Source organism: Marasmius oreades, chromosome 1, assembly GCF_018924745.1.
Source record: "Marasmius oreades isolate 03SP1 chromosome 1, whole genome shotgun sequence".
Taxonomy (NCBI): domain Eukaryota; kingdom Fungi; phylum Basidiomycota; class Agaricomycetes; order Agaricales; family Marasmiaceae; genus Marasmius; species Marasmius oreades.
Window position 1 is genome coordinate 964,981 of NC_057323.1, and position 22,998 is coordinate 987,978.

The following is a 22,998-nucleotide window of genomic DNA, read 5'->3' on the forward strand; positions in this document are numbered from 1 at the left end:
CACCTGAAAGGGTCGACCTTTCATAATCCGAGGCGGAGTTCTTGAGACCTATCACGAATGTTCTAGGGTACAGCGGCATCGAAGTACCATTACACTTGGCATTTTTGGATTGCGTTACTACAAGGGACTTTGAGCGAGAGTATCATTATCATGAGCAGGCTGGTAGCACCCGCTACCCGCACCCGATCTGATAGACCTGTCAAGTTGGGGAGCTGAAGTAAAGTTAGTTTGTGGGAGGGGGAAGACAGGGAGAATGGACGGAGTTGAAGTCCCATTGGAGGTGTCGGACCGTATTACATGCACTGAGAAGGGAATCGGTCGATCAACGTATTTAGGAGAACAGACTCTGCTTCATTTCCCGAAAGAACTGTGATCATACCAGCTCTCCATGGGGCCAGTGACCCAAGTTATTTATTTACCAGGTTTGACCCATTGTGGTAACATCGTCATAGTTTGCTGACGGAAATTCGAATGCGTCCATTCCCAGTTGGATTGAGATCGGGGAAGTTTATCGCATTTAAAGTGGGTTGATTTTACACGTTCAAGAACAAATGATCAGGAAGACGTCCGATCCTGTGAGTAAGCATAGAGTGGGTTGACTACAATGAACGGACGGGAGGGGGTAGAGAAGGGAGACGAGGAGATTGGAGATTGGGATACAAATCAGAGATAATTCAATTCCCATTTCTCTGCTTCCTTCCGCCGACGACAACGCCCACAGCCTGCATTCTATTCTGCAACTCTCCGTTCTTGATTTTTTCCCGTATTTCATTCAGTGTTCCCATGGAGTCGCCACCGACAAGAAGAACAGGAAGTTGTTCCGAGCCTGTCACACGCTGTAGTAGAGACGACAAAACGTCACAGTCGTCACGGAGGTCCACGTCAATAATAGTTGGCGGGGGGTATAGATGGGCAAGAGATTGCTTGATTTCCCGTGAAGAAGAGGAGTAAGACTATTATAAATAGCTTTTGAGAAGTAAGCAGAAGCAGTGATAGTGAACTTCATACATTCGACCAAAGCATGACAGGGTTGTTACTCCAAACTTCGCGAACCATCTCTTCTACATCTTGTGCCGCATGGGAGTTCTGTATATCAAAATCAAGAACGAATTGAGGGTCGATAGGTAGTGTGGGATTGACCCAGAAAGGTATGGTGTTTGCAGGTTGGCCGGTTAGAAACCCAGTGATAGCAGCTAATTCTTGCGGTAGAGTTAATCGTATTTGAGGGTGAGTGGGCTTGGGCTTTGGTTGTATTGACCCCTCGAGGTAAGATATTTTCATAGCCTCCAACGCTAAAGTGATTTGATCTGCTGTTGAACGCTGGTGCGGTATTAGAATTGTAGACATCGAGAGCGATCGATGGAAGAAAACGAAGAAAGTCGATATGAAGATAAACGAGAGGGTGGCGAGGGACCAGGTATGATGGCGAATCCACCTGATGATTTTCGTAATGAGGGAATCCATCGATTCTGGTGATCTTGTTTGAGGAAGAACTGAACAGTGCCTGATAGGAGTACGACTTGGGATGCTAGAAAGCGATTTGATACTGTTCAAATGCATATGGAAGGGCGAAAGAAGGAGACGCGAAGGAAGGGGACCAGAACTAGGTAGCAAGGTCTCCTTTATGGTTACTTGAAAGATTAATTGGCAAAAAAAGGAGAGGGAGATGGTTCGCGACAAAGTTCGGGAATTGGTTATCGTGCCGACATGCACATGACTGTAGCTGACAAACAACTTGAATTGAAACTCGGAATATTCAAGCCTCTCGCGAATTACACTGACACCTAAACTGAGGAGCAAGAAAGATCCATGAAACCTGCACGATAGTAGGCCTTACATACAGGACGGATGGCATTGTGAAACAAAATCATAAATGTCGAAGAAACATGAAAGGGCGCGGGCACTGGTATGTGAGGTAAGAAAGAAGTAAATGATAAAGAACGATAGCAGAATGTAAGGCTAGTAATATATTGCGTCCTCGGGGTCCAACAGTTCAATGGAGAGTTCCAAACCATTCCCCTCGAGGCGTGAAAGATTTTTCATCGTCATCGAGTCGAAATCACCAGGATAACAACCCACAGAAAAGCTTTTCAGTTTCCGGGGTGTCTGATGCCACAGCGCCACGACCATACTGGTGAGGAGTGTGCCGTTCCACGGGGTGTATCTCCCATAGTTCAGCTTGAGGTACTCCAAGCTCCGAAGGAGATTCGGCGATTCTCGAAAGAATGCTTCCGTTAATGTATGGAAATTGGTACGAGCATCGTGGCAGGTGAATGAAAATCGGGTGAGAGAAGGAAGCACGGATAGCGCCTGTAAGACTTGCCAGTCCAACATTGGGAAATTGCAAATAGCTAGGGTCTCCAACGGAGGCCGAGACCTCACAATACAACGGTTAAATTGATACGCTGCAGATCCTGCATCCATAAATTGACAGTTGTGTATGTCGAGATTTTTCAGCGAGGGGAGAGTGACTTGGTCAAAAAATGGTGCAAGAGGGTGAAGGTGGTCAATTTCAAGGGAAGTTATGTTCGACACGACCTTGGTAGTAACGTCGTACGTATATCCAAGCAAATCCAGCCATCCCAACAGCCGTACGTTTTTCAAGGTCGGGTTTTGTAGCATCTGCAAGAGAACCGGAAAACAGACAAATTGCGACATCGTCAGGGTGTTGAGATTTTCTGTAACAAGATGACGGCCCCATTGCCTATCGCAGACCTGAAGGTCACGCAGTCGTGGGGCAAGAACAGGCCTACAGGGCTCTTGCATGTCAAGTAGTCCCATTGTACAACCGTGAATAATGGCGAGCTTTTCGAGTATCGGAAAGGCGGGCGGTAATGTTGTATGACGGTGAGTGGGAAGGAAGAGTCGAGCGTACTGCCATCGGTCAGTATGTTTTAACAGTTCCGTGAAAGCGCAGAACTTGGGATCGGGATAGAGTCTGAGATCCGCGGAAGTGATGACGTTGATGTCCAAGGGTCTGTTTCCGGAATTCTTCAAGGCGAGCCTGGTCATGTTAAGATGCCCGGCTGTGCTGAAGTCCGCGATTACCACCGCGATTTTCATCCACAGGGTTGACAAAGAAAATGTAATAGTGCGCCATTGTGAACATACATGGCTGAGAACCAGCGCATCTTGAGCTCGATTTACACATAACTCGAAAATCTGCCCCAAGATTTCGGTCGGAAGCATGCGGATGGTGACTTTAGTCATTGGTTCGACCTGCCTGATGGTGGACAGAAGTAGTGAATGCTTTTCCGCGACCCGTTTGAGCAGCCACTGTAGCGTTTGAATCTCGTATCCGTAGCCAGCCAGTGTAAGATGGGCATCGTGCAATGCACGATCTAGCTCGAAGATGTCGTCAGGAGGAGCGATGAAATTTCCGGGGCGGTTGGCTACATAGTTTTGCAGTAGCTGAATACTTGAATGCCATGGCTCTACAGGGTGCGAGCTTCGGAAGCTTTGGGATTCCTCAAGAGGATTGGACGAAACGTTCATGATGAATTTCTGCTACAGGTCAGTTCGCATTTACACCGTGTTGACTAAGATAAAACTCACCCGATTTTGTCGAGAGGATGAAGATGTTGGGAGTGTGGCTAAAGACACCAGTCTTCCTCGGGCTTATATGTTTCCACAGGAAGGCCCATGCGGCATTGTCTGTCATTGTTCACTAATTTTAGAAACGATAGCGACTTTCCAAGGCCATTGTTGATCCAAGTGGACAGCTGGGAACTCAGCCATCGGAGCCTTTGACCAAACAATAGATCACTTGTCAATCATGGCCAACCTTTCGGGTGGCCTGGAAGTAGTGCAAAGCTTGGAGTTGAATCCCTGGGTCGATGTGATGAATCGTCACTGTGAGAGTGCAAGACGCTGTATCTTTCCGACCAGAGGCCAACAGACTCTGCGCTTTTGCTCTGCTGATTCCGAGCTAAGTGATGGGGGTCCGAGAAAGGACCGGTGAGGCTGTGCAGTTCGGGCGCTTAGCATATGCGTTCAACGACGGCAATTGCAAAGGAGGATGATAAGACGAAACGGTACACAACGGATTATTACTCCTCAGCATCCTACGGGACCACAACCTACAAGATACAAGATCGATCCAAGGTGATGTATCTAAAATTTACACGTTGGCTACTCGAATTAGATTTGGAGCTCATTTGGAGAGTTCAATGATTCAGGCTAGTAGGGTTGTTGAGTCGACGTCTATGAGTCGCTTGACCAACTTGAAATCTTGACGCTGGGGTAACACAACACAATCAAAAAACGGAATATCAAATGCGAGGCGCGACGCAGACCATTTTTAACACCACCTTTCTCGCGGCCTCATACAACGCCTTGTTGATACACTCTATCTCCATGATTTTCTATGCTGGATGTACTTTCACAGCGGTTGACTCGCTTTCATCGGTGGATTGTGTGCGATTGATCTGCATATCATCATCATCAATAAGAGAAATCGCAACGAAACGAGAGGAAAAGAACGTTCAACTCACATCCGATTCAGTTAACGGGATAATACGTTGCTCAGCCTGTCGAGGGTACTCAACCGGACTCGATATCACCTTCAAATTGACTCCCGCCGGTTCAACCACTGAGACATTCGCGGTCGCGTTTCGCGGGAAAGTAGACGCAAACCTGATACTGCTCGCAGACCAGTCTTGTATAATCGCCGGATGCGGCCTTGACTCGCCTCTCCCACCAGTAATTCGCATACGGCTGTTTAAGATGACCATTAACGTATTCGCATACGTCTTGGCTAATATCCTCGACGGCAGCATGTGGAAAGGATACCTTTGGACCACAATATAAAGAACACAATCGATGACAGCGACCGCCGCTATAATATTTGTGGTGACAATTCTAAGTCTAGTGCGGCAAGGGCGAAAGTAAAGATGGCCTCACCCGTCGCAGTACCGGTTTCGATGACTAGACGAATTAGCCGTGCTACCAGGAGTTGGGTGGACTTCGTCTGGGCGTTGGCTCTCAGGAGCTGACTATGATGTGAATGGGAAACCATAAGGATTGAGAAGTTGCCTCGCACATAGATGGTCATCACTATAGCGATAATGGTATCGCATAAAGCACTTCCCGCCAACCAAACCTAAGAGGCCTTCGTCGGAGTAATATGAGGAGCGATGGCGGGGAACCATACCGAACATTGAATGAAGGACCTCTGCTGGAGATTGCTGAGGTTGTTGATAACAAAAACGAGGTAGCCCGTCCAGATCGATGCCCCAAACTGTATCAAAGCAATCTATGACGAGGGATTAAGTTCAAGAGTGGCAGAACGGGAGTCCGAGACATACAGCAACGATGATCACAACCAGGATATTAGAACGCGAGAGCATCCTTATTTGATGAGCGTAGAAAGACTGGACCATAAGACTGACTGACACCGCTAACTTAGTCTCACGAGACATGATATCGATAGAAATAACAATCTCACCTAAGCCAGTGAGAATGGGTACACTAAATCCCGACAAGTGCGCCGCCTTGAGGCTAGCCAGGTCACCGAAACTGGCGCCAAAGATGGTGAAAGCATCGCGAAAGAATAATGCGGTCTGCAGGGTATCGAGGAGGAACACCGTGTAAACCAGGCATTTGACGAAAACTCGATCCTTTGGGAAAGAAAGATAGTATATGTCTGATGTACCTCGATGATGAGCAACAGAAAGGCCGCAACATAAACTTTTCTCACAAACTTGGAGCATCTGCACGCCATACAATATTGAGCCTAACATGAAGGTGATGATCTGTTGGAGTCCAATAAGGGATTGAGTTTCCTAGTCTTCACGGTATAACTCATACAATGGGTCCTGCGCTACGACACTATTCAGTGTAACAGATGGAACAACTTAACATGCGACTTACATCTTTGCGATATCGGGAGGAATCCCATTAACAGGAGCCATCTTCCTGAAAATTCCCTGGAGTTGAAAAGGATTGAACTGGTGAAATTCACGAGGAGGATCGACTACACACCAGTATAAATAACGAGCATCGTTCCTTAGGGAGATCATTGTCAGGAGATCGACTACAGCATATCCGGGGCCAAATAGAGTTGAAATTAAAAGGTTCTTAATCGTGGCGGCAGACAGGACCGGTGGCTAAGGTTTGACTCAATTGGCTGAAATCGACTGGGGCCTGTTTGACATTGGACATTGAGGAAAACCGAATGTGGGAGAAAAATCCGTTTGATCCTACCAGCGATTCGGGTTTGAGTGGCGGCTGGTCATTCGACTAGAGAGGGGAATTGGACAAGTCGCTTAATAGATGCCAACGGTTTGGAACCGCTGCAAAATTTAGCAACTACGCAAGATTCGAGCGTAATGTCGTTGAGTTTCCCCTCCATTCCATTACCCGGTCCACAAGGGATCATGAATACTCAGGTGCGCCATACCGAAGAACCATGCCTGATTTGGAAGCCTCCGTCACGCTCCTTTCAAATATGGGATGTTTTTGCTCTAGGTGGGGGTGGTATGGATGTTTTGGCAAGATTTAAGTCTAATGGTTTCCATAAACCACGGCAACCTACTCTATCGTCGGTTCCTGGAGATGCGTGAAAACAGTTCCTGTTTCCATAAACGTTGACTTGGTGTCGAAGCCGGGAGAATAGACTCACCAAACTACTGTAGATATCGAGACGGCAGTTGTGTAAGATTTCACAGGCAGTGTCAATGGGATGCACAGAGAACGATAGACTCCTCGGCACTTGCAGGAATACAATCCTTTCAGCTTCCGTGCAGCTTTCGAGAAATGACCCTTCCAACGCCAATTGATCGCCAAGGGGAAGAAAATTCATTAGCGGGATCGATAGTGACTGACGGAACACAAATTTATGAAGGGAAGAAGTGAGATGGGAAAAAAATGTTGAGATCTCGGTGTGGATCTATCCAGGTGAGACGGTAGCAGTTATCGCAAAGTCATCGCCACTAAAACGTTTTGCCGAGAGTTACGACGCGCTACACGGCAGAGAGAGAAAGAGTCCAAGTTGACCTTCCGATGCCTCTGCTGTTCCACGACCAACCGTAAAGTTCATCGCCACGCCTTCAGGTGCTCCGAACCATAGGGAAGGGAACGTCGTGAAAGGAAGTAAGTGCTGATTAACTTGTTCTTCTCAAGCTCGATGGAGCATCAATTAACACTCGAAACCCTGTGTCCCTAGCTATCCATTGAGCCCGGAGATTCGTGCCGCAAGAAAAACCCCATCCGCCGCCAGGTGACAGAACGAATAGCTCGGACAAAATGTACTACTGCAGGGTAACCACTGGCAGCTGGTATGTGGTGCCTCAGAAGACATGTCGGGGTGCGGAGAGTAACAGCGGCTGCTGGCGGCTGACTGTATGACTGAACTCAGAAAAATACTCAGGTCTGATACCAGAGTCTTTGCTCACCGCTGTCACTTCTACGGACCGTAGTGAGAACGCCACCAATTATTTTACCCTCCGAGTCGGCTTTGAATTGTGACTAGAGCCGCAAAAACCACTCATAAACCACTCATAAACCACGGAGGCCGACTGTGATTTCCGGTAGGCGTTGCGCCAAACTTGTGTTGCAAGGTACGACAGATCCGATTCAGAGCTGCAAAACAATCCAAAAACAACCTGGGCAATGGGATGCCACCAACGTGCAAAAAGCTTAATGTCTGTTTTTGTCGACACTTGGAAGATGGGGGAAGGTAGGATGTCCACGCGCCAATTTTGACCAAGCTTCCCACGCCGAACACTGAAAACGGAGGTTTAGGCATCAGAGACTCAATATTTGTTTCTAATAGCATACAAGCAAGCATTTGCCAAGCATTGGCTACAAGTGGTATATGTTTTTCGAGGTATGATGCATGAGTACCGACGCCTTTGGGAAGCATGATGAATCCTCCAGCTACATCTAGCACCTTCGATCAACGACCGGGTTCAGAGATTCCAAGTATCCTTGATTATTTGAGCCCCCCTTTCCGCCAAAATATACACCGGTACATGCGTATGCGCAGACGGAATATAAGGCTTCGAAAAAAAAAAAATCAACCCAATAATCATTGAGCAAAAGAAGAATTATAGCTGAACAATTCAGTGAAAACCAGACACTCACAAAGACAGAAGCATCAACAACCCTCAACCCATCAACCCCCTTCACATTCAAATCCGGATCTACAACCCCATACCCCGCATCCTTGGCCGACATCGACGCGGTCCCCACAGGGTGATATATCGACCTCGTATTATTCCTTATAAAAACATCTATCTCTTCATCCGTCGTAGGGTTCGTACCAGAATAAGCTTCAAGAATATACCCATTCCAAGCAGACGCAGAAGCAAACCGCCGAGCAGCTTGGATAGCGTACTTCATGATGGACATATCGGACTCCGTACCTAAGAGATTGGGATTAATCGTAGGTGGAGAGAATGGGTCGCTAGATGTCAATTCGACGGAACCACCTGCGAAAGGTGAAATACAGTAGGCAATGCGCTAGTTGAGTAGGGTCCTAGATGACTCACGCGCAGATGGTGCTACGACAACTGTAGCAATAGTCATATAGTTCCCGGTGGGGGGAGGTGTTCCTCTAAAACCATTCTGAAAGAGGGCTTTAGTGGAGGCAAAGTGCATCAGCATGAATTGACAACTTACAGCAAACACAAGCTCAAAGTGTGCAGTGTTGGGCCCAGCAGCTGGATCCTTGGAGCCATTCATCCCAAAGATCCCGGAGCCATCCGGAACTCTGTGCCACCCAAGCTGAGTAGTAACAGTATTCACAAGCGGACCCTGCCGTTTCGTACGCCAAAGCTCGTAATACTCTGCTTCCTTGGTCGCATTACGGGTCATTTCCTCCCAAGTCCGCGTTTCGTTCACGACCCAAATATTGCCGACAATCGGATGATCACTCAAGTTCTGCCCCACTGACGGGTTATGAACCACGCTGGGAATCCCCAGTTTCTCCAAAGCTGCGGCATTACCGATTCCGGAGTTCATGAGAATTTGAGGAGATCCGATAGAACCTGCAGAAAGTATCGCTTCCTTGTTTACCCCTATACGTTTCCTAAGACCTAATCAAATCGGAATTTCCTTAAGCATCAGTACCTACTCTCGTTTCCAATAAAAGACCGAGTCGTGTACTTACCCTGCGTGGTAGCCGCAACTTCTACTGCATCAATCCGTAACGGAGAGTTTGGAGCTTTCCGCTTCATAAACACTCTTGTTACCCGCGTATTCAAGATCACATCCAAATTCCGCCTCGCAGCGTATTGTGGTCCCAGATAAGATGTAGCTGAGCTGCTTCGAGTTCCATTAAAGATGGCAGCGATGCCCCATCCTGAGGATAACGAATCAGGAACAGGGAGAAGAGGGAGGCTAAGAAACTTGCCAATGCCAAGATGCGCCCCGCTGTTATAGTCAACGTTATACGGAAATTCGGCTGAAAGTTCTTGAGTGGCTTTGATGATCCTATCATCCATCGGTGTCGGGTAACCAGGAAGGCTGTCGGGATTGATTCCATTATGGCCGTGAATAGAAGGGTCGACTTGACCGGTCGTGTTATGGCCATCCTGAAAAGAGGATGATCAGCAAGGTTGAGCTAACTGGCCTCAGAGAACCAACATACCGCAGGTGGTGTAAGCCGTTCATTCTTGAGATATAAACAAAAAGTTAGTTCAAACTTGGTCAAGACAACACATTATCTTACTCTGAGAATATACGGTTGAAGATTGTCCCAAGACCAACCTGGATCGCCGGTGATGTTGGCAATACGGTCGTAATCTTCGGATGATCCTCTGGTGTAGATCATAAAATCTAGCAAGAGCATTAGGAAAAAGGGAGTAGGGGATAGAATCTGGGACCTACTAGTGCTACTACTTCCACCCAAAACATGTCCTCGGTTGTAAGACAGTGCCCGCGAGTTGAGAGCTTGCTGAGGTACGGTTCTGAGGAGCAGGTTAGTTCGTTGGAGAATCGCCAGACGACATGGTTACGAACGTGTAATTCCAGTCGTACAGCGTTTGAGGAGACGCACGCGTACAGAAGAAAGGTACTTGAATTTCTTTGACACCTTCGTTTCTAAGGCGTAGGGACATCGACGGACGTACAAAACTTATATTTTTTTGACTCACGAGACACCAGCTTCCACGACAAGGACCGACACATTAGGGTTCTCGCTTAGCCTGTTTGCGATAACCAATCCTCCTGTGCCGCCTGCAAGAAATGTAGCGTCAGTCGCATGGTATAAGCAGACGGTTCGGTGCGCGTACCTCCTGCGATGATGAAGTCATATCTTTCGGCGTGGATGCCTGAGATGTCGTTATAAATTTTGCCCGAACAAGTCGAGACAAGGAAGACAGCGAATGCCAACCACGCATGGAGCTGGGGCATGGTTGAGGAGATGAGGGAGCTGTTTATGCTATTCTACTTAAACCGTCTGCTTCTTATATCGTTAATATTAATTGAGCGAGCAATGGCAACAGTACTCACCGGCAAATCAACGGCACACGGCAATTTCAAGGTGTGGGTGAGCTCATACGAGCGTCCCGGGGGCAAGTGGAAGTATGTAGGGTGAAGACACGCCCAGGGAACATCGATCAAGGTTAGGCTGACACCAATTACTCGCAAAAATTAAACAGTATGTGCTTCCCTGAGGATGTCTGCCCCTCGGAGAAACTGCAGCACCCTCTTGAATTAGATGCCGTTACTCCGTAATTAATTTTTCCCATAAGGTCCAGTTGATCAAGGTCAAGATGAGAGTGACAGAGTAACGGTTAAAATGACAAGGAAAATCCCGTCTGTTGCAACTTCGCACGGTGAAAACAGGGCCCGGAAGGAAGGAATTTCAAGCCTTTGCTAAATCTCGCTCAGGGGAAACGGTGGCAGCAATTATTTGTGTGAGGAGACACTGTAACCGGTGTACCTGGCGCGGTCAAATCAAATTTGGCCAAGAAGGAATCTGCAAACAGGCTGTTGAGTTCTGAACAAGATCGTCGGAGAACCTGACACTCACTCGATGTCAGCTAAAAGGAACGAGGTTGAAATACAAGAAGAGGTACTTGGGTGAATCCCACACGCTCGCCACGGCGAACCATGTCAAGAGTTGGACAAGTCACTATCGGCCGATGATGAATGGTAAGGGGTGGTTCCTGTTGGGAACGAGTATGTCGTGTAGAATATGTCGCATTCCGGCCTTTGTGATCGTATTGAGATGAACTTTTCTCTTCCAATCCAAAGATAGGACGGCATACCTCGGAGGAACTTCTAAGTGGCAAGGCACAGAAAGCCAGTTTGATAGAAACAAGTATGGCTCGCAATTTCGTTGAGAAGGCTTGTAGACGCTTGTGGGTGATCGTCTGAAACGTATGGGCTTGTGCCTTGAGCTTCACTGATATATACCGCAGTCCACCCGATGACCTGTCATACAAAATGTTTACAAGTCAGAGTATGAAACCTCGGTCAAGTATGGCATTTTTACACATATTCAGAGTACGACGGTTGCTACTGGTGAGGAAAGGCCACCCCTACGAATGTACAGGGCCCCGACAACCTGAACATGAATATTTGAATTAACCGTAAAATTCGGACATGAGAACTGTTCGTACATTGGCACAGGCGAGCAGTACCAGTTGGCACCCAAAGGATTGATGTATTGTGGATTGGAGCATGTCAGATTTTCTGAACAATGCTCAATCAAATTAAATCCCTGCAAAAAGGAAGTGTGATGTTTCCGTACCGACTCCCTTTCCTGTACACCAGTTTGCTGAATGTCGCACGAGGATGCATCAGACTTGGATATCAAACGAACCCTTCAAGCTTCGAGATTCAATCCTATGACTGAAGGAAGAGGGAGAAAACCCTGCGATTTGATTACTAAGCAACATTTTCGACCCCTTAACTGTTGCTTAACAGCTTTCTCCTATCTATAAACACGGTTCAGTTAGTATCTTTTTTATTCCTCTACCACCCCTATTTACAGTTGAAATCTGACAGGTATCACGCGCCCGATGGCAGAACAGGCTGAAATCTCGTTCATCAAAACCTTCGTTAATACCATTTCCCCGCAGCCAATAACTTACCCAGACGACTACCAGCAGCCCCCAGAAAACTTGCTCAGTAAAGTCCCGGTTTTGCAGGCGAGTTCCACGCTACACATTAGACCGATTGGAACACTGATGTCTCATCGTTCAGATCCAAGTCCCACCACCACCAGCGAGAAAGGCGGTCGACAATTCAACTACGAACGGTGTGTAGTGATCTTTATGTTCATGCAAGAATCGGATTTATTTTGGTCTTCAGAGTCGATAACGCTTACCTTCAAATCAGCAAAACCGGCGGCTACATTCACTCTTTCCGTTCTTCCAACCGATACCATCGCTTCTATAAAATCCCAGCTTTTTGAATCGTCATCGTCATTATCATCATCTCTCCATGCACCACCACCTGATACTCAGCGACTGTTACTAAAAGGCAAAGCCCTCGCAGACAACAAGCTTCTCAAAGAGTACCCTATCAAAGCAGGCGACGTTGTCAATCTCATGGTGAAACCCGGCTTTGACTGGGACCCCTCTCGCTCCCCAGCCGAGTCAAAGACATCACCACCCACACTCGCCCAACCCAAACCTGTACCTCCCCCTGCGAGCCTTGGTAGCGAAAGCGCCGGTGATAGTAGAGGGAAAAAACACCAGCGTATCCCTTCAGTCGTGCTCTCCCCTTCTCCAGCCAACGACTCCCCGAGTCCCGGTCTCAGCGGCGTCAACGGCCCCGAACCAGTTCCGATGGATATTGAGCTCAACATTGACGACCCGCAGCCGGAACCGCAGTCTCCGGGACTGGCCACCCCTTATCATGAGGTGATATCCAATCCGATGTTCTGGGAGAAGATGTGGGCATTTTTAAGGTAAAGACCCAGCACCACGACTTTCTGGTCAAAATTCTAATTCCTTTTTTCTATCTAGCACTGAGTTCTCGAACGGATCCGATTCACGAGCTGCTTGGGAAGAGTTTTTGAATGCTAGTAAAGGTTATTTGACTGCTCATGAAATTGCAAAGATTAGAGATCATGTTGGGCTTGTTGGAATGGCTGGAACGTGATATATAATCATGTCGCTCGTCTTGTAGGGTAAGCTTTGTGCAGTTCTGTTTAGCAGCAATTTCAAGAATCATGCATTTTTGTGTAAAATACTCATCCGATCAGTCGAACCCAAACATCAAGAAAAATAGCATTGTTCTCGTTCACAGGCCGCGCAACTCGAACTCCTTATACTCCGCTATCCCAGAGTCCACCTCATTGATAGGAACTCACGACGGCTACGTAGCGCTTTGCTGAGGTTTGCTGGCAGCATCAACCCCGAGAACCTCCCTAGACCAAATGGGATGGTTGAATACTAAGTATCATTTCTTGCTTCCACGCAAAAAGCAAGAGCAAAAAATACCGATTCCAGAACGCTATCAAGTCATCCTTCCATTCCTGCGGAGCCTCGTGGTGGAGCTTCACGATATTCTGATATATGACATCGAAATCGAACGCGCCAACCCGACGAGCTCTTGACCAGCTTTCCTCCGTCGAGAGGCTGAAGCAAACCTAAGCAAAGATATCATTCTTCCGTTTCCTCCTACATCAATAGGAATATGGAGGGAACAAGCGACGTACGTGAACAGCGGCATATGCAATCTGGTTGATCGTAACAGTTTTTACTTTATATTTATCGATGAATCCGGTTTTGGGATACCCTGTCGGCTTATCGGACTGACTGGCTTTGGGACCGACGTATATACATTTCCACGCCTATTTTTATGAAGCAAGAAGGAAAGAAAGACAATCGGTTCCGGCGTGTCTTGGGAGGAGGGAGGGGAAGAAACCAACTCACCCTCAAAAGGATGTACCCCCGTAATAGGCCTTGCATCGGTGAAGCAGCTTCAAATTCCGAAAGGTCGTATAAAAACGCGAAAAGTGACTCCGAAGTCATCTTGACTCTCCCATTCATCAAATTGCCTAGCATACTACAAGCGTCAAGAAACAATTGAATTCACATTACCATGTATATCCAGAAAGGAGAGTTGTACGTACCTCTCCTGCTGAAGACTATTTCCAAAATACAAATCAGCGATGGATTCCCGTGGGGCGAGTACAGCAGCAATGGTCGCATGTCGATACCCGCGCCCCGACTTGTCGGTCTTCGACAGGGGAGGAACGACTTGGACAATTTTAACACTATCCGGTCCTTGTGGGCTGTTCAAAATGAGATCAAGGACTAGTATCTTCATTTTATATGTATCTCGGCGTCTAGCCTCACGAGCCGAATCTTGAATCTAGAAAGATAGAACAGTAGAAAAAAACTTTATGTTAGTGTCAGGAAGCCAGGAGGAAAAGACCGGGGGCCAAACCATTTTGATGAACGTAGCAAAGGTATGGTGGTTTGACGAGGAAGAGTTTTTGACTAGAACCTCGTGGATGGCAGGGAAGCGGTCCTTGAAGCAGATATACGTTTCTTTACGAACATAAGGGAGCCCCCGGGCTAGAGGCCTTCCAGGAGGTAGCCGTTAAAGACGGTTTTTTCGAATGAGAATATATCCTTACCAGGCTTCAGTCCACCACGGGCTCTCGGCACTTATTCCGACTCTAACCAACCTATCTACATCCTCTCCAAAGCAGATGTCCATAGTACGAATGCTGTAGGCTCCAGCAGAGTGAAAGTCTTGCTCGGTCCTGAATATCGAGTGTCAAAAAAACTTGTGAAACGAGTAACCAGAAAATGAAACTCGAAACTCACGCAGTTTGCAAGGGTGTCACCGGTTGTTCCCGAGACAGAGAGAAATGTTTACACACAATATCCCGGGTCTCCAAGTCCTGAACGTTTTGAGGATCGTCGTCGTAGTGCTGAGGGGAAGCTGCCGGTGGATGGTTTTGCTCGGATGTCTTCAGAATGGTGAAAAATTGTCAGCGACAAGGCGGGTCTACCAGACATCCCCGGTACCTACCCCGATTTGTGGATGTTGAAGTTTCCAGCCGTCGCGTCTTACATCTGCGCAGTCCAGCGGATCAGCTCTATGCACGGCGTCCCTTCCCGAATCAGTTTGCAAGTAGTAGGATCCCAATATTCGCGATATCTCTTCATTTTCCCCCTTCAGCAACGCAATTTCGCTCTCAAACGCAGCATTCTCCGCGGAATTTATGAGGAGTTGATTCTGAAGATTATGTACTTCAAGCTTCAGCTGGTTATTCAATTCGTCTTGAAGCGCCGTCAGCTGAAGTATTTCTTTCTTAAGCTCCGCGTTTTCATGTAAAATCCCGGCTACTTCGTCGAGCAGCCTCTGGTTCCTTCCACCGACATTGGAATTTAGTGAGGTGGTCATCGAACTCTGGTCGTTGAGTCGAGCGGGATCGACCATGGCGCGCGGTGACATTCCGATAGTCGAAGAACATCTATCGCCATCTCGAGAAGATGGGAAGCGGCGTTCTGAGTCGTTATCGCTACTAGAACTGGTCGTCAGTGGGGTAGGGCGCGTCGTATTAACCTAAGACCGGAATAGAAAGATTAGCGAGGAGGGAGAAGACACCTTTGGCTGCAGAAGACTTCAATGGACACTAACCGCGACTACAATCAAGCGAGGTGAGCCCCGACTCTCATTTCCGGGTCGAGATGATGATCTTCTCTTCCCAAAGGGTGAGCGAGAACGTGGATAATCTGGCGTTGACCTCTTGCGGCTATTCATCATGATCAACACCGTTGAGTGGTCGAAAGCAAGTCGAAAAGCAACGTGGGAACTATGTAAATTCGGGCTTAGAACAAAACCAACCTCCCCCCTTCTCCTCCCCCCCTTCCCGAAGGAATTTATATCGGCGACGGCAATCGCCAACGAACGCAAGATCCCTACAGCCCAACGGGAGAAGAAAGACACCTTGAATGTCTATCTCCAGAGTCCAGTGGAACTTTACGAGTTGATGGCGATGCCCTCCCATGCTTTCCAGAATGAAATCGCGTCAACAAAATGAAGATGCATTTTGGAGCGCCACCCATGCCATACCAATTTAAAGCAAAGCTTTACATGCCGAGATAACAAGAGACGCCCGGCCACTGCTTGCGAACCTTCGTGCAAGTCTGAGATTGGAAGTTTATCTACACGAAGTAATGAGGCAGCGAACTCACTTCTAACCCTGGGTAACTCTGGGCCTTGTTCCAATCGCCAGGCTGATGAGGAAACCAGAAATATCTAGCATGGCGGCTGGGAGAAAATCTTGCGGAAGCTGCACACTAATCACGAGACTAACGGTGACATTACTGCACGTGTTCTCGACAGCCCTGGCGTTCCTGGCTTTCTGTTTTCCAATCAACAACTTCCGTAATATCTCAAGTAGTCTTCCCTTGGCCAATGATATCGTTTCGTTTGTGGCTTGGAGCCAGCAGGAGAGCCCCCACATGTGGGTGCTAAATGATGTCATTTCCATAGGACTCCACTGACGCACTACCAACGCAAAACCCTTATAATCTGCAAGTTCTCCGGATTCCTCCTTCTCAAGAAACCAATACACAAATCCTTTCCAAGTTCTCTAATGCCTCTCTTCAAATCTCACAACGAACCAGAACCAGTCCATCACTCGACCAACAACAGCTCGCCCTCTCGCAAAGGCACTCTCTTCGGTCGTCGTCGTTCGGTGTCATCCGAACGTTCTCCCAACGAACACAATCACTCTCAACGAGGAGGTGGCCTATTCGGTAATAGCCACCGACGTTCTTCTTCCTCCGATGGTTCTCCTACCCACCCAGGTACGGGAAGCGTACGTTCAGGAGGCTCAGGTGGATTCTTTGGTCTTGGTGGCCACAACTCTGCAGGGAACGACCCTAGTATCATGGCTGCACGACAAAAAGTCCAAGAAGCTGAACAGGCTGAGAGGGAAGCCGATCACGCCTTGAATGCTGCTAGAGCTTCGGTACGGGAAGCTCGAGAGCATGTCAGGTTCCTCGAAAAAGACGCTGCTGACGAGTAAGTTGTTGTTTTATTCCATGATATTTTTTGAATAAACACTAAAGCATCTTTATAGTGCGCGACGTGCCAAAGCTAAGCAAGCTGAAGCCAAAGTTGTCAGCAAGACAGCTCGTGCCCTTGGTCGTCACGGTTGAGGATCTCTCTCCTTATATCCACTCCATACCCAGATTATATTACCGTCATGCGGTTAAACTGACTAATTTTGGACATTTAAATTCCTTCACGTCTGGTTTCTCTACCTCATTACTACTGTCAATCGTGCCACTCCAAGTATACCCTGCGGTTAGTGTATCCAAATGTACCGTTATAATGCTATGTATTCCCATTTATCTGTTAGCGTTCAATCAATTATCGCCTTCACTAGAACCGGAGGCAAGTGCGGCCCCCATGATAAAAATAGACAAAACAACAAGCGCCTATGTATTCTTGGTTTGGCATTGAACATATATGTACAACAAACACCCTATGTACGTATTCAACGACCCTAGACAGCGAGTCATCATGATACACTCCACCCGTGGTGCCAGATCCATACTTGGGGTTAAGTGCCGTCGTACAGGAAACCGCTGGCAATACACTTACTTACAATCCAAGTACAGACAAGCGTCTGATACCCTAGATCCCGTCCATATCCACCCAGGCTATACCACCAGTCTTAGTATGCCTCCCCGTTTACCTACTCAACTCCAGCATTTCTGGTCACGTCTCGAAAATATTTTCCGGCCAATCGTTGATAACCGTCGGATACAACCTCGCCTCGTCCCTCCCACCAGAGAATCGCATACGACTGTTCAAGATGACCATCAACGTGTTTGAATACATCTTGGCCAATATTCTGCACGGCAGCATGTGGTAGGAATACTTTTCGAACACGATATAGAGAACGCAGTCGATGATGGCGACCGCCGCTGTAGATTGAATATACGGGAGAGGGATGTGATGATAACTGATTGAGTATTGTTGCGACGGCGTTGAAGAACAGACTATAAACAACCCACCTGTCGCAGTACCGGTTTCGATAACCAGGCGAATTGAACGTGCCACTTTGAGTTGTGTGGACTTCATAACAGCATTGGCTTTCATGAGCTGAATAAACGGGGGATTGTCAATAAGGAGCCGGAATAAAAATAAAAGGAAATCGCGTCGCACATAGATGGTCATCACTATAGCGATCATAGTATCGCATAGGGCACTTCCCGCCAACCAAACCTTTTATACCGTCGTCAGGGACTAGGCAAAGGATGCGAGGAAATTAATACCAAACTCTGAACAAAATGCTGTTGGGAAAGACCGTGGTTGTTGTTAACACGGAATATAAGATAACCTGTCCATATGGCTGCACCGAACTGGACCAAAGCAATCTACAGTGAAGGCCATAAGCGTGTGGCTATATGGTAGACGAAGATCCAAACATACAGCAATGACAACTCCAACCAGTATAGTAGAACGCGAGAGCATTCTTATTTGACGAGCATAGAAAGATTGAACCATGAGGCTGACTGACGACTCCGTGCTAATTTAACCTCAGGCAAGCCATGGGTACTGACCGGAACACACACCTAAGCCAGTAAGAATAGGCACGCTAAAGCCTGTCAGATGAGCCGCCCTGAGGTTGGCCAGATCACCGAACCCGGCACCAAAGATATTGAAAGCATCGTGGAAGAATAATGCGGTCTGCAGGGTATCGAGGAGAAACACGGTGTAGACCAGGTATTTGACGAAACCTCGATCCTTTGGGAAGGCAAGGTAGTACATGTCTGATGGGTCCCGACGATGAGCAAGAAGTAAAACGTCGCAGAAATGAAAAGTTGCTCACAAACTTGAAGCACCTGTACGCCATATAAGATTGAGCCTAACATGAAAGTGATGATCTGAAGATGTGGAATAAGGGATTAAGATTCGCGATCCTCGACTACAACTCGTACAATAGGTCCTGCGCTAACGATTCCGTTCAGTATATCTGCTATGTGACAAAACAAGAGCCTACATTTTAGCAATATCGGGAGGAATTCCATCAACAGGTGCCATCGAGTTTCTTGCGACTTGCCAAGTTCAAGGGAGTTCCTGCAACGAGAAGGATTGAGCTGGAAATTTTCGCGGGCCCAGGGATCGACTCGACTCGGTACTTATAACTAATGAGTATCCGTAATTCAAGGAGATCGTTGTGAGTATATTAGATCTCAAACAGAGTTGAAAGGTAGTTGCGGCGGTAGACAGGGCTAACAACGACGTTAATTCACTCACTTAACTACAATCGGCTCAACCAATGAATATTGTCCTGCATTCTATTGAGCAGGTTAACGGAGACCCATCGTGACGTGTATCAAAATCGGAGACGAGTCGAGAAGACAGCAGGTGTTTCGATTCGGAGCTCTGATGAACATTGAGGATTGAGAAGTACCATCAACAAAAAGGATTGAACTTACCAAAACACTGGGAATTAATTAGGAGTGCTCTAACAACGATTGCGCAAACCTGCCATTTCAACTCGACGCCCCACGTCAGACTATAAGATGACGTTTAATTGCCATTCAATTTTTAATGACTATACCAAGCCCAGACTTGGAATTCTGGGATCCCGGAGACGCGGAGAGCTGTATTAGCCGTGTTAAGAATGCTGAGAGCGAGGTCACGGAGAAAGTGTTTTAGGTCACAGGGAACATCGACGACGGTGTTTTATCGAAACAAAAACTGCTGCCAAACGTTATCCGAATGTCTTGAGGCATTTGAGAACTTATGATAGTGATATTGATCCGACTCCCGACTCCCGACTCCCAAGGGACCCTGGATGATAGCTTTTCATTTTATGAACATCTTGAATTAGTGGATCGACGGTAGAAGCTAAATCACTAGGAAATGACGAGTATTGGCAGAGATAATACAATAGCAAGGCACGTACTTGATTCGAAAAATCTCAAAAGTTACAGGGTACATCACCGTACCGTCCAGCGTCGTCGAGGACCGAGGTAAGATACTCGAAGTGTTCATCTCACGCCATATTATCCAGTCATATCAATCCATTGCATTTCGAGCGGTAAGGCTATATCCATTGATCTCTTCGATAACAATGTTAACACCACTATGCTTACCTTCATTCCAGGGGGTTGGCTGACGAACTCACTGAAGACATCCCAGAGATCAGAAATTTTGCTACTACGAATGGTGAGTTGCGAAGCGAGTCTCAAGTATCCTTTCCGGGGATGGGGATTTCACTGACATCAACTTGTGACCCGTTGACAGGTGGCTGGAAGGAGCTTTGTCCTATTTATGACGCACTACATGAGGTGTGGTGTCCCCGAAAAAAGTGCCTAAGGAGGTACTATCACCCATGCAATAAGGATAGCTGAACTCGGCAGGTCGTCATTCGGGTCTGTCGGCCAAAGCCCGGTTCCCACAGTTTTTGCTGTCGCGAACTCGGCAGTCATCCACTTCTCCTTCTTCGATAATTCTCACCTTTCGCCATGGGAGTACACGTCAAAATCAAAGCAAGGCTTTTAACATCCTTCCCACCACACCACATTCGACTCGGACATGTCCCGTGCGTCCAGGTCTTCGTCAAGGTCTGCCGAGAAACGTATTCAAGATAGTAATGTCCACGAGAAGGAAGGACAAGACTCGCAGACGGCAGCAACTGAAGATGACTGGGACTCGGATCCAGACAATGCAAGAAATTGGTCACGGCGGAAAAAATGGACCGTTGTGGTTGTGGTGAGTGTTTAAAAAACCTGAAAAGAGGAATGAGATAGATATGGCTATAGGTTGCTTTGTACGCGATGGTACCGACGTTGGGAAGCTCCATGATGGCGCCAGGTTTACCGAATGTCGCATCGAAGTATAATCTGCACTCGGACACGCTAGTATCGTTGACTTTGAGTATCTTCTTGCTGTCGTTCGGGATTGGGGTACGCTGCTATTCTCTGTTTTGTTCCCTTGGTTCTGACCAGTGTTATTGTCAGCCTTTGTTTTTGGCACCAATTTCTGAGATGTACGGAAGAACATGGGTCAGTTCATGCAACGGAAGATTTTCGCTTGATTCCGGAACTTACGACATCACTCAGGTTTACCATATCAGCAACATCTTCTCGATCGGGTTCAACCTTGGATGTGCATTCTCACCGAATGCAAACTCATTGCTCGGGTTCAGGTTTCTCTGTATGTTCAAGTCTGGATGTTTCATATCAGACAGTTCACCTCACATGATACTTATCTATAGTCGGATTCTCTGGTGGTGCACCATTTGCGATTGGAGGTGGATCCGTGGGCGACATGTTCGCACCACATGAACGTGCCTCCGCTATGGCGATTTACAACCTTGGTCCTCTTCTTGGACCTGTAATTGGGCCCGTAGCTGGAGGTTATATCACCCAAGCTGCTGGTATCGAGTGGGTGTTCATTGCGACTGCCTGTAAGTCTGCAAGTGTCTGTCCTCAAATTACCCTCAATTTTTTCTACGACAGGTACCTGTGCCCTAGCGAGTGTAGTTGGCATACCCCTCTTGCGAGAAACATATGCACCTGTTATTCGTCGTCGGAAGGCTAAACGCAATGGAGACTCAGAAAAGGCCCTTCAGACTGTTGACCCAATGCAAAGCCTCGGCGTGTGGGAGTATGTCTGGATCAATCTGTCACGGCCTATGGTGCTCCTGTGTAAGAGCTTTATATGCTTCATCCTCAGTTTATACATGGGATTGTGGGTCTCCTATCTGTCTTGTTCATACATAAATCTGACTGTTTCTCCTTTTCTAGCTTGTACGGTGAGTGTACTCAATTTCCAGTCCAGAATTTATACTAACCGTGATCCGTCAGGCGTATATTATCTCATGTTCACGACGTTTTCCTGTCAGTCTTCTATTTTATCTTATATCATTTTCCCTCACTGAACTTATCTCAATTCAGCTCTTTTCACAGACGTTTATGGATTTGGGACTGGCCCTAGTGGCCTTGCGTATCTCGGGTTGGGTGTTGGTTTCACAATTGCAGCCTTAGCCTCTGCTCAATTTGCGGACCAAGCGTACCAATACGTGAGCATTTCTAGATTTGCACCCTTGTGCAGAATTTGATCCCTTTCTCTTCAGCTTTCTCAGAAGAATGGTGGTAAGGGGACTCCAGAAATGCGTATGCCAGTTCTGTTCGTTGGTTCTTTGTTTGTCCCCGTTGGCTTGTTGTAAGTTTGAACCCCTTTATCTCGGCAGCTCGCTGACCTTTTCGCTGATAAGCTGGTACGGGTGGTCGGCGCAAGCTGAATTACATTGGATCATGCCCATCATCGGCACTGGATTTTTCGCCCTTGGTGAGCCGTTTCTCTTTTTATTTTTTACGTCACATGAAGCTAACCTGTCCTTACAAGGTTTGAATGCCGCATTGTGAGCGTCCCTTTTCACGCAGTACATTCTCAGTTGCCTAACCGATGCCCGACAACGAAATAGCCTCCCTATCTCTCTATACTTGGTAGATGCATTCAAATACGCTGCAAGTGCTCTTGGTGCAGCAGCAGTTTTACGCTCCCTACTTGGGTTTGCATTTCCGCTCTTCGGAAATCAAATGTTTGATGCCCTTGGAATGGGCGGAGGAAATTCGCTGCTGGGAGGTAAGTTGACATTTAAGTACGATGAAACGAGGCAAAGAGCTGATCCACTTCGTGATTATAGGGCTTGCTATCATTCTAGGTATTCCATTCCCAGTGTGGATATATTATAAAGGCGAATCGCTGAGGGCCAAGAGTGACCTTACTCGATGATCGCGGTCGTTCGAATCATAGAGAGATCGGACTGAAGCAGTCGACGAACGAGAATTTCAGTGGTTGCACAAATATGGCTGCGATACAACCGTGTAATAGTACACATCAATCCCTCTTCGAATGTCTGTACTTGAGCATCTTACTCACCCACTCATTCGCCGCGATCAGTGATACAGCCTTGTATGAACGAGTGCGGACTTCAAAATTAAACGGCGCACAGTGGCATCGCGCCGTTCAATTTTTGGAGTAGTTCTAAACTTGACAATGGAAGGTTGACAGACATGACGCGCTAGGGACCTCCATATTCTC

The 22,998-nt window shown here is 47.3% G+C and overlaps 9 protein-coding genes across 10 annotated transcripts; 3 read left to right on the forward strand and 6 right to left on the reverse strand.

Annotated features, from left to right (window-relative positions):
- Positions 1-674: 674 nt before the first annotated feature.
- On the reverse strand, positions 675-1,347 carry E1B28_000252 (uncharacterized protein; the record flags this gene model as incomplete). Its single annotated transcript, XM_043146059.1, has 2 exons — positions 675-953; positions 1,009-1,347. The coding sequence occupies 2 exons, from the start codon at positions 1,345-1,347 to the stop codon at positions 675-677; spliced, it is 618 nt and encodes a 205-aa protein (XP_043014759.1).
- A 612-nt stretch (positions 1,348-1,959) lies between these two features.
- On the reverse strand, positions 1,960-3,495 carry E1B28_000253 (uncharacterized protein; the record flags this gene model as incomplete). Its single annotated transcript, XM_043146060.1, has 1 exon — positions 1,960-3,495. The coding sequence occupies one exon, from the start codon at positions 3,493-3,495 to the stop codon at positions 1,960-1,962; it is 1,536 nt and encodes a 511-aa protein (XP_043014760.1).
- An 869-nt stretch (positions 3,496-4,364) lies between these two features.
- On the reverse strand, positions 4,365-5,912 carry E1B28_000254 (uncharacterized protein; the record flags this gene model as incomplete). The annotated part of the gene is made up of 10 exons (XM_043146061.1): positions 4,365-4,427; positions 4,494-4,837; positions 4,903-4,990; positions 5,042-5,101; positions 5,153-5,254; positions 5,307-5,389; positions 5,447-5,644; positions 5,699-5,753; positions 5,809-5,821; positions 5,872-5,912. The coding sequence occupies 10 exons, from the start codon at positions 5,910-5,912 to the stop codon at positions 4,365-4,367; spliced, it is 1,047 nt and encodes a 348-aa protein (XP_043014761.1).
- A 1,998-nt stretch (positions 5,913-7,910) lies between these two features.
- Positions 7,911-10,356, reverse strand: E1B28_000255 (uncharacterized protein; the record flags this gene model as incomplete). The annotated part of the gene is made up of 12 exons (XM_043146062.1): positions 7,911-8,000; positions 8,086-8,432; positions 8,493-8,568; positions 8,623-9,038; positions 9,113-9,304; positions 9,356-9,536; positions 9,593-9,616; positions 9,674-9,780; positions 9,832-9,911; positions 9,964-10,044; positions 10,098-10,179; positions 10,236-10,356. 12 exons carry the CDS (start codon positions 10,354-10,356, stop codon positions 7,911-7,913), a joined length of 1,797 nt encoding a protein of 598 aa, XP_043014762.1.
- A 1,496-nt stretch (positions 10,357-11,852) lies between these two features.
- E1B28_000256 (uncharacterized protein) lies at positions 11,853-13,137 on the forward strand. The gene is made up of 5 exons (XM_043146063.1): positions 11,853-11,904; positions 11,959-12,101; positions 12,157-12,211; positions 12,265-12,865; positions 12,924-13,137. The coding sequence occupies exons 2-5, from the start codon at positions 11,973-11,975 to the stop codon at positions 13,057-13,059; spliced, it is 921 nt and encodes a 306-aa protein (XP_043014763.1). The 5' UTR covers positions 11,853-11,904; positions 11,959-11,972; the 3' UTR covers positions 13,060-13,137.
- A 135-nt stretch (positions 13,138-13,272) lies between these two features.
- E1B28_000257 (uncharacterized protein) lies at positions 13,273-15,706 on the reverse strand. 2 transcript variants are annotated; one of them, XM_043146064.1, is made up of 10 exons: positions 15,559-15,706; positions 14,947-15,483; positions 14,739-14,884; positions 14,546-14,674; positions 14,353-14,491; positions 14,036-14,277; positions 13,836-13,968; positions 13,619-13,753; positions 13,401-13,549; positions 13,273-13,327 (listed from the first exon to the last, which is right to left on the reverse strand). In XM_043146064.1, exons 1-10 carry the CDS (start codon positions 15,682-15,684, stop codon positions 13,276-13,278), a joined length of 1,788 nt encoding a protein of 595 aa, XP_043014764.1. In that variant the 5' UTR covers positions 15,685-15,706; the 3' UTR covers positions 13,273-13,275. The 2 variants fall into 2 exon arrangements, with proteins under 2 accessions (XP_043014764.1, XP_043014765.1); XM_043146065.1 differs by having other exon boundaries at positions 13,273-13,549.
- A 571-nt stretch (positions 15,707-16,277) lies between these two features.
- On the forward strand, positions 16,278-17,340 carry E1B28_000258 (uncharacterized protein). The gene is made up of 2 exons (XM_043146066.1): positions 16,278-16,950; positions 17,009-17,340. Exons 1-2 carry the CDS (start codon positions 16,520-16,522, stop codon positions 17,085-17,087), a joined length of 510 nt encoding a protein of 169 aa, XP_043014766.1. The 5' UTR covers positions 16,278-16,519; the 3' UTR covers positions 17,088-17,340.
- A 37-nt stretch (positions 17,341-17,377) lies between these two features.
- E1B28_000259 (uncharacterized protein) lies at positions 17,378-19,907 on the reverse strand. Its single transcript, XM_043146067.1, has 11 exons — positions 19,380-19,907; positions 19,198-19,326; positions 18,941-19,017; positions 18,879-18,891; positions 18,770-18,824; positions 18,513-18,710; positions 18,370-18,452; positions 18,218-18,314; positions 18,103-18,162; positions 17,952-18,039; positions 17,378-17,861 (listed from the first exon to the last, which is right to left on the reverse strand). Exons 3-11 carry the CDS (start codon positions 18,979-18,981, stop codon positions 17,630-17,632), a joined length of 867 nt encoding a protein of 288 aa, XP_043014767.1. The 5' UTR covers positions 18,982-19,017; positions 19,198-19,326; positions 19,380-19,907; the 3' UTR covers positions 17,378-17,629.
- Positions 19,908-19,927: 20 nt separating this feature from the next.
- E1B28_000260 (uncharacterized protein) lies at positions 19,928-22,939 on the forward strand. The gene is made up of 16 exons (XM_043146068.1): positions 19,928-19,987; positions 20,054-20,115; positions 20,194-20,661; positions 20,712-20,855; positions 20,910-20,954; positions 21,012-21,105; positions 21,167-21,358; positions 21,411-21,642; positions 21,699-21,706; positions 21,759-21,791; positions 21,849-21,973; positions 22,028-22,116; positions 22,169-22,242; positions 22,300-22,315; positions 22,379-22,539; positions 22,601-22,939. Exons 3-16 carry the CDS (start codon positions 20,485-20,487, stop codon positions 22,687-22,689), a joined length of 1,479 nt encoding a protein of 492 aa, XP_043014768.1. The 5' UTR covers positions 19,928-19,987; positions 20,054-20,115; positions 20,194-20,484; the 3' UTR covers positions 22,690-22,939.
- The last annotated feature ends 59 nt before the right edge of the window (positions 22,940-22,998 follow it).

What these genes read in the sequence shown, in the direction of transcription:
- E1B28_000256 (XM_043146063.1), top strand. Translation starts at nt 11,973, where the DNA reads ATGGCAGAACAGGCTGAAATCTCGTTCATCAAAACCTTCGTTAATACC. An exon ending in GTAAAGTCCCGGTTTTGCAG is followed by an intron (nt 12,102 to 12,156) that starts GCGAGTTCCACG and finishes CTCATCGTTCAG; the next exon opens with ATCCAAGTCCCACCACCACC. An exon ending in CGACAATTCAACTACGAACG is followed by an intron (nt 12,212 to 12,264) that starts GTGTGTAGTGAT and finishes TTTGGTCTTCAG; the next exon opens with AGTCGATAACGCTTACCTTC.
- E1B28_000257 (XM_043146065.1), bottom strand. Translation starts at nt 15,684, where the DNA reads ATGATGAATAGCCGCAAGAGGTCAACGCCAGATTATCCACGTTCTCGC. An exon ending in TTCAACATCCACAAATCGGG is followed by an intron (nt 14,885 to 14,946) that starts GTAGGTACCGGG and finishes ACCATTCTGAAG; the next exon opens with ACATCCGAGCAAAACCATCC. An exon ending in CCGTGGTGGACTGAAGCCTG is followed by an intron (nt 14,492 to 14,545) that starts GTAAGGATATAT and finishes ACCTCCTGGAAG; the next exon opens with GCCTCTAGCCCGGGGGCTCC.
- E1B28_000258 (XM_043146066.1), top strand. Translation starts at nt 16,520, where the DNA reads ATGCCTCTCTTCAAATCTCACAACGAACCAGAACCAGTCCATCACTCG. An exon ending in GAAAAAGACGCTGCTGACGA is followed by an intron (nt 16,951 to 17,008) that starts GTAAGTTGTTGT and finishes GCATCTTTATAG; the next exon opens with TGCGCGACGTGCCAAAGCTA.
- E1B28_000259 (XM_043146067.1), bottom strand. Translation starts at nt 18,981, where the DNA reads ATGGCACCTGTTGATGGAATTCCTCCCGATATTGCTAAAAT. An exon ending in CCAACAGCATTTTGTTCAGA is followed by an intron (nt 18,163 to 18,217) that starts GTTTGGTATTAA and finishes ACGGTATAAAAG; the next exon opens with GTTTGGTTGGCGGGAAGTGC. An exon ending in CGAAACCGGTACTGCGACAG is followed by an intron (nt 17,862 to 17,951) that starts GTGGGTTGTTTA and finishes TTCAATCTACAG; the next exon opens with CGGCGGTCGCCATCATCGAC.
- E1B28_000260 (XM_043146068.1), top strand. Translation starts at nt 20,485, where the DNA reads ATGTCCCGTGCGTCCAGGTCTTCGTCAAGGTCTGCCGAGAAACGTATT. An exon ending in AGATGTACGGAAGAACATGG is followed by an intron (nt 20,955 to 21,011) that starts GTCAGTTCATGC and finishes GACATCACTCAG; the next exon opens with GTTTACCATATCAGCAACAT. An exon ending in TTTGTCCCCGTTGGCTTGTT is followed by an intron (nt 22,117 to 22,168) that starts GTAAGTTTGAAC and finishes TTCGCTGATAAG; the next exon opens with CTGGTACGGGTGGTCGGCGC.